The sequence below is a fragment of the Pyrus communis genome, chromosome 2 (genome assembly GCF_041283825.1).
Source record: "Pyrus communis isolate YQ-2024b chromosome 2, ASM4128382v1, whole genome shotgun sequence".
Classification (NCBI taxonomy): domain Eukaryota; kingdom Viridiplantae; phylum Streptophyta; class Magnoliopsida; order Rosales; family Rosaceae; genus Pyrus; species Pyrus communis.
The window spans coordinates 15304216-15312930 of NC_142566.1; the positions used below are offsets into that span (position 1 = coordinate 15304216).

Consider the following 8715-nt stretch of genomic DNA (forward strand, 5'->3'; position numbering starts at 1 on the left):
ATGATGGATGGACTTGGTAATGTATCTCAAAAAAATTATCTTGCCAGCAATGGCATAATTTATTATAGATTTGTATGGAGTAGCGGTAAGCAATATCTCAGATGCGAGTTAAATACTCTTAACTACTTGAGTTACGAGTCTCAGGCTCTGCCTGTCATCTGTGTTGTGGAACTTAGATTTGGGGTCACCTTTTCACTTGAGAAAAATAAGAGACAATTTGCAAGAAAACACCAACAAAAAGTGAATTAGAGACCTCAAATTGCGGAGACCACAAGAGAGCCAAGAAACAGAAAGCGGTGAGAGGGAGAGTACGTGATATCATATAAAACTCAGCTGGCATCCACCAAGCAAGTCAATCCCCCCACCCCCGGATTAAAAGACTTGGTCCGACTTCCTAGATCTACAGATATACATACATGCATTCACATGGATGAGGATCTTAGAGTTCTCATATCTCATTCATTCATTATGTATCGTGCGGTCAACTTTTCATTAGGTATTATTTGTGTTTAAATGTAAATAGAAAAATTCAAAATGATTTCTAACTATCCGATATATTATGAATGGATAGGATGTGAAGATCATTAAAATCCTCACAAAATGAATGCGGATGAGATCAAATCCCATAGGCAGATCTCTCTCATATATGTGTGCGCGCGCGCGCGCGCGCGTGCATACACCTTGGAGAGCCCAAGAGCCTATATATCAGTATTTGTTGGCTTCTAGGGTTTTGTAGTCGTAGAGAAATTGCTAGGCTCACCACTAGTCAAGTTAGTTAATTAGATCAATCTCAACTCGTTGTTAATCAAGTTGGTTAGAACCGAGTGTTTTTTTTTTTTTTTTTTTTCTCTCTTATCATTTAAACTCGAGTCTCTTTTCTGTAATTTAAATAAATTTAGCGTAGAACTCACCACTATTCGTTCCACTCCTTTTTCGCAAAAGCCTATAATTCTCTCTCTTTCTAGCACACAATCTTGTCAGCTCTCTCTTCAATGATGAGTTGTATCAGAATTTTCTTAGCGTCAACCGTCCAGAGGATGACAAGTGGATGCAAGAAAAGAAAGACACCGAAACTTTCTTCCAGGTTTGATGTGCGGCTTGCAGCTGCAACCTCATCTTTTGCAGGCATGGAAGTCTCCAGCCAATTCAGGCAAGTGTTTGAGGTCATGGATGCAAATGGGGACGGGAAAATCTCCCCTCTCGAGCTCAGCGCCGTGCTTTCGTGCCTCGGAAACAAGAAGTCGATCGCCGCAGAGGAAGCTGAAGGGATTGTGAGGGAAATGGATCGTAACGGAGATGGATGCATAGACTTGGATGAATTCATGAACGCAGTGAATGTTGACAGATCAAGAAGTAATGATAGTAATAGTGTTGGGTTTGGAAATGAGGAAGAAGACTCTGAACTCATGGATGCTTTTCGTATTTTCGACACGGATAAGAACGGGAAGATTTCAGCCAAGGAGTTGCAGAGGGTTCTGTTCAGCCTTGGATGCAAAGAATGCAGCCTTAGAGAGTGTAGGCAAATGATTAAAGGGGTCGATAGGAATGGAGATGGAGCTGTGGATTTTGAAGAATTTAGGTTGATGATGACAAGAAACTATGTGTGCTGATTGAAGGTGTCTACTTTAAGTTAGGCTGCAGCTAAATCATGTATAAATTAAATGGAAAGAAGCTTAGTTGGATTAACAAGATTTAAGAATGCATACATTTTGTATAAATTGTTGAGTCTTTTTCCAAACAAAAAGGGTTTATCACTTGATTTGTGTTAGAGATATGATCTTAGGAGCATAGTGGTGGATTGCTGGTGGGTATGTGGTCTTCATTTTTAATCTAAATCTACTACGTTTTTAGACTTAAACTCTTCTATTTTTTATTTAATTTAAGTAATTTAACCCATATCCCTTGTAATATAAAATAAATGATTTTAGAGAGGTAATAAGAAGATAGAATATAGTCATTTAGTATTACGATCTAGTGATGTTCTTCTTTATTTGTAAATAAGAGATCTTATATTCGATTCTCGTCAAAAACAAATTTATAATAACTCATTATGATATTCAGTTTGGCTCCCTTCCATGTAAATACTATCTTTTGTTAAAGTAAATAAAAAATGCAGAATACACTCCCCCACCACAACAATGCCGTCTCACTTTCTCACTCTTTGACTGCAGTTCTAGTTTCTTGGTTTCTTCTCTCTCTGGGACACTCTGTCTCTGGTGTTTGGAAAGTATCATCCATAATATGGGCCCTCCATCTTTTGTCCCAAATATGAGAATTATTCGTTAGTGCTTGTCAATCGGCTCCGGTTGCTTCTTATCTTGTGTGATGCCGATGTGATGTGTCCTGCCAATAAAAAACAAACAAAACAGTGGTAGCTTTCTTCAGTTGATAAGAACTTAACGAATAGGATTTCCTTCCCTTTTTTTTTTTTTTTTTTGTCCTTTTCTTTTTGGTATTTAAACGGCCCCAAACCATGTCATTTTATGTTAATTTTTTTTCAGAGTAAATTACACAGAACTACTTCAACTGCTTGGTCATTAACAATTTCATACATTATTTTTAAAAAGTTTCAATGTCATACCTTATCTTCGAATTTGTTGCAATGTCATACCTCCCATCAGTTGTCTGTTAATTTTTCCGTTAAAATGCTGACATGGCTAAAAACGAGACCCATTTTCTATTAAAAAACTAATTAAATATTAAAAAATTATATTTTTTAAAAAAAAAAAAACCAAAAATCCCAAACCCATATCCCTTCCCCACGAAACCCCCCATTCCCTTCCCCCCCCCCCCCCACACAACAAAAAACCCCAAAAACCTTCCTTCCAGGCCCAAAAGCCATTCCCCACCACCCAACCCCTCTTCTCCCTCCCAACCACCTCCCTCTCCTCCACTCTTTCACCTCCCCTCCCATTCAAAACTTAAAAAAATAAAAAAAAATAAAAAAAATCAACCAGTTGTGGTGGTTTGACGGGTGGGGAAGGAGTTCTAGGCTTGGGTGTTTTGGGGGGCGGGGAACCAACGGGGAAGGGGAAGATAGTTTAGGGGGGAAGGGAATGGAAGGGGATGTGGGTTTGGGATTTTTGGTTTTTTTTTTTTTTTAATATTTAATGAAATTTTTAATAGAAAATGGATCCCACCTCAAGTCATGTTAGCATTTTAACGGAAGAATTAACAGACAACTGACGGAAAGTATGACATTGCAACAAATTCAAAAATAAGGTATGACATTAAAACTTTTTAAAGACGAGGTATGAAACTGTTAATAACCCAGTAGTTAAGGTAGTTCTATGTAATTTACTTTTTTTTTTTTTTTAATAAAGAAAGACAAAGCAAAAAGTGTGAGAGAAAGGAAAAGTAAATTCTGATTTTGTGATTTTTTTTTATTTTTTTATTTTTTTGTATCCTTGATTTTGTCTATGTTGACCGTTGTAGGACATTTGTCAAACTGACATTACAAAACATACATAAAGGTAAAACAAAAATATAAACTCGACGAATTATAACAGAACACATGTATTACTAAATTTGACAAACGAGTCATATTTAATGTGGTTGTGTCATTGTCGTGTCAAACTCGTAATTTTAATAGGTCATACCATGATACTTGAATTATTTTAATGAATTTCAGAATTCAAACTTAAACACAACCCATTAAAATCAACGAGTTAGGCGATCCAACGCATTTGAACCCATTAAAAACAATATATATACTTTAATTCATAATCAAATAAAAGAATTCAAACGAAATCACAAAATATTAGCATGAGTTCGTAAGTTCCTTTTTTTCACCTAAACTTACATGTTGTCGCCTTAGGTTTTGCCCGACAAACCTTTGTCTCACAAAGCTCGTTGCATAAGGTTTTGTCTGACGAAAATTAGAAGGCTTCGGGCAATAGCAATTTGGTCGACAACAATTTCGACGACAAGACCTTCATAAAAAATCCGCACATGAAAATTTTGGCCAAAACAATGGTGGGAAAGAACTCTTGCTGATGAAAAACATATGATTCATCAGGCAAACCTTTAAAATGGAGGGAAATTTGACTCTTTAGGTAAAAACTTCGGGGAAAGTTTTGGGCTTGCCCGATGAAAAAAGTGATATTACCCGACTGATTGGGGTACCTTTGCCCGACGAAATAGTATGTGAAAAATACATATGTAAAAAATACATATGTAAAAAATACATAAGGAACATAGTATGTGAAATATATGTGCATGTATGATTCAACAACTTTGCTAAAAAAAATGCCAAACTTAAAATTTGCCCCTTTTTTTTATTCATACTACTTATTTATAGAACTCTCTCTTTTCAACCAAAATCTTAAAAAAATACTAGCATACCATTCAATGTATAACTGAAAAAAAAAAAAAAAAAAAAAAATCATTGGCATTAAGTAATTCTTGCAAAAAAATTTGTTTTTTTTACCACCCACACATCATCAAAACATATCTCTAATTAAATACTAGCATTTGTGACACACTCCGATCGAGATCAGGACATGCTGGGCGTCACGTGGAAGTGGCGAAACCATGTGCACAATGCGAAAGCTAATAAAATAATAATAAAAGTATGAATAAATAAAAAACCAGCTTTACACAAAGTAAGAACATACATGTGCAAGCGTAAGTGTGAAAAACAAAGTTCAAAACTCGAAGACCTAATGCAGTCCGGGAGAAATAACACTACAAAAACACACCCAAAGGTGGTCCTACACTGGTGATAATCTGTCAGATATGCTAGGGAAATCCTCTGGGGAGCCACCAAAAGTGCTAGCCAGTTAGAACCTGGAGGGGCGCAAACAAAAAGTGTGAGTGGGCAAAAACAAAACTTTTCAAAAACCATTTCATAAACAAGTTCTAACCCCTCGCCGTAAAACCTGTATACTTCCCAGAAAAGTAGAATATACATATATATAAGTCATGCTCAGAAATATGTCATGCCAAATGCCTCGAATAAATGCAAGTGCTCAGGAAAATGTCAAAATCAATGCCATGAATCTGTCAGCCAGAGTCACCTAACGTGACCTGTACGGCTGAATCTAGAGCTCAAATCTCCATCTCACTAACTGTACCTGTACACGAGTCGGAACCACCTAGAGTGGTCTGTATGACAGGACTGGGTGTATAAATAGTACGCTCAAGTGCTACGATCACGTGAAGGCTGGGTGACTAATCGCGGGTCACCTACAAGTCGGAACCACCTAAAGTGGTCTGTACGACAGGACTGTGCACCTAACTTGGATCCAAGATGAGCGTGTGGTGCGGGAGGTGAACATCACGTGAAGGACTGTGCCCAACTCTAGGCGGGAGCACTAACACCGGGGGTGTAGGTTATGAGCTCTCTATGCATCTCAAACCACTACTAAATATAAGCATAAACCATACTCACCTGGCACTTACCTGTGCACTCGCAGCACCAACATACACATATATATAGACTACTAACAATGCATAAACAAACGGCAAACATAATGCATGGCATGTAAATGTATAAACGTTTCCATTCACTTTCTGGGAAAAATGTAAGTATATAGGTATATACGGAAAACCAAAAACCCACTCACTGGTATGTAGAAGGGTCGTAACCCCCTTGCCTCGAGTGACCGCGCTCATCCTCGGGATAGGTCTCACCTATATGCGAAACAACTATAAAAACGTTAATTTTAAAACACAACCAACATCACGAAATAACTTCTCATACAATGCTTAAATGGGGTGTATGAATACACCAACGTGATCTACTCAACCTCAGGAACATCCCCATATTCTTAGAAAAATTTTCCACCGCCGCACGCGCCCCCACGCCCCGGCCAAGGCACGGCCACACGCGCCTTCCACGCGCAGGCACGTGCCTGGCACACTGACGGCGTCAGTTAACGCCGTCAGGAATATTCCGTTAAAACTGACGGATTCCGTTAACACCGTTAGGAATATTCCGTCCAAACTGACGGAATATTCCGTCATCTTCTCCGGCGAAGCTCCGGCACCGTTGCTGGCGCCGGATAATCGGGAAAACTTTAAAACCTTGTATCTCACTCATTTTTCAACCAAATTTCACAAAATTGGTACCAAAATGAAGCTTACAACAAGAGGAACAAATCCATACCACTTTCAAGCACTAAAACACACAGAATCTCGCCGGGAAAACATCACCAACTCCAGCCAACCTTGTAACTCACAATCCCGACGTCCAAACCTTCAAACAAACCACCCCGAGCCTCCTAAGGACCTCACCAAGCTTCCTACAAGCTTGAAATTCCCAAAAACACAAGAATTAACGTGTGCATGAACAGTGACCAAATCAGGGTATCCCGAGTTCGACGTGAAAACGAAGGTATCCTTACCTGAAATGGGTATGGTTGAACTCTTACGGACCTCACGAGCACGAATATGTAATTTGTTTCCTCGATCTGTGAAGGTTTGGATGGTTTTGGTTGTGTCCGTACATGTGGGGATAGAAATGGGAGAGAGAGAGAGAAAGAGAAAGGGACAGAGTACGAGACAGGGAAAGGGGTGAGAGGATGTGGGAAGGTGTGTGTGGTTCAGAACCAGCCAAACAAAACCCAAAACAACCACACAACGAAACCAACATGCTAGGGGCAAAATCGTCATTTCACCCCCACTGTTCGAAAATCCGGAACGGGCTGTCACAATTTGCCTACATACTTTGTGTGTATGAACACATTTTTTTAGAAAATGAGAAGAAGAAAGGAAGAAAGAGAGTGTGTGTGTGTGTGTGTAATACCTTGAAAATTTAAATATATGAATTTTATATTCATAATTGTGAATATGTGAAGAAAATCGAAATTAAATCGATTTACGGTCCCAAAGATAGAATTGGGAAAATCGTAAAGTTTTGTTACAGGAATTATTATAATGTACGTATTCGTGGTATTGAGAGTTTATATTATTTTTCGGGAATTTATATTAATTTATTTGAGTTCAGCTTTAAATTAAACTGCTTACGAGGTTTAAAGTTTGAAAATTAACTATTTTAAATCCGTGGACCTTTTTAGGTCACAATTTATATTTTGAATAGGGCTTGAACTCACGAACGCGTAGGCGCAAATCGTTCGTGAAACGGAGTTATAACGAAAGAGTTATTAACGTATAAAATCAGGACTATTTTGGTAATTTTATTTCCATTTAGAAGGCTCTAGAAATCAGGAGCCATGAATTGTGCCACGTGTGTGGCTGTGATTAAAGAGAGAAAAATAAATGACGGATGCTTGTGATGAAAAGAAAAGAATAGAAAGGAGGGTGACCAATGGGGAGAGAGAACGGCGAGGAGAAAGGAGAGAAAAAGAAACAGAGGATAGGGACCCGGGTCTTGGTGACCTGACCTGATCGGCGCCGTACATATTTCTGACGGGTTTTCACACTTTTTTCTAGTGAATTACATCAAACAACCACTTGGAAACTCCTCCACGACCTTCCCTCTTCCTATTACATCCCAAAAATGTAAGGATTTGGACTTTAAATCGAGAGAAACCGCACGGTGGGGTGCAGCGGGTGTATGTTCGAATCAACTAAATCTTAAGCAAGATACATCGATCTCCACCACCATTAGACTCCCCTTGAGGTCTGGAACAAATCCCAAACAATGGTAGGGGCGGCGGAGCACCGGAGGTGACGTTTTGGGGCCACCCATTTATAAGGTTTCCGGTGGGTTCAAGGAAATTTGGAGCCTTTCCAGGCCAAATTGGACTTGGCTGCAAGTATAAAATTTGCTCTATTCTTTGAAATCTTCATTTCTGTAATTTTTGAGAATTTTTAGAAATAGTTGAATTTTGCGGCGAGTCGGGGCTGCCGACCGCCACCCGCAGCGACGGGTGCGGCCGCGCACAGCTAGGGAGCCGAAATTGTGTTTTTATGTGAATTTCGTTAATTATGCTGTGGGACTTAACTGCTGTGATTTGAATATTAATACGATTGTGGTAAATGTTGGATTAAATGAATATATTTGAATTTTTGGAAATGTGAACTACGAATGGCTTGATCCCTATTTAGGGTATGTAGGCAGTCTAACGAGACGTTAGATGCAGCCAGACAATAAGTGAGATTAAATAAACGAGACAAAGCTTTGATTGAGAAATTGAACTAAGCAAGGAGTTTGGAATTTTATCATAAAATGAAATCTTATGTTTTGCATATATAAATTCTAGTTATAAATTGTGTGAACGTTTAATAAATTAAGCAGGAAATTCTGTAATTATGGTAATTGGACAATTGAGATTGATCTTTTGTTAGGAATTAGAGTGAATATGAAGGTATTGGTGCTAAAGTAAAAATATAAATGTATGTTTTGCTAAGTAGGTTTGGTGGATCCTTATGAGTAGTTAGGATTTTTTTTTTTTTTTTTAAATAAAGTGTACTGGTAATAAATCAAATATGAGAATTGAATTGGGCTTATCATTGGAACTATTTCCCGAAAATAAATATTTCGGGGTCGGGACGTTACAGAGAGAGAAAACATGGAGGTAGTGGGAGGTTTTTGTTTTGGTTTTTATTTTTTATTTTTTATTTTAAATATTAGAGATATTTTAACATCACCTGTAGGTGAGTCTTCAATAAAAAAAAGTAAAATTTGGACCTCTGAAATTACATTATTGCCCATCATTTTTTTGTGTGATACAAGACTAAGTTGACATATCCCGGCCCGGGGCGGATCACTTCCCGGGCCCGCTCCACCACCTTAGCACGATATTGTCC

General features: G+C 38.3%; 1 protein-coding gene across 1 annotated transcript; it reads left to right on the forward strand.

Annotated features, from left to right (window-relative positions):
* The first annotated feature begins 839 nt into the window (after window positions 1-839).
* On the forward strand, window positions 840-1858 carry LOC137748662 (putative calcium-binding protein CML18). The gene has a single exon (XM_068488830.2). It carries the CDS (start codon window positions 993-995, stop codon window positions 1608-1610), a length of 618 nt encoding a protein of 205 aa, XP_068344931.2. The 5' UTR covers window positions 840-992; the 3' UTR covers window positions 1611-1858.
* Window positions 1859-8715: the final 6857 nt, after the last annotated feature.

Excerpts from the sequence above, each read along its gene's own strand:
- LOC137748662 (XM_068488830.2), top strand. The coding sequence starts at position 993 with ATGATGAGTTGTATCAGAATTTTCTTAGCGTCAACCGTCCAGAGGATG.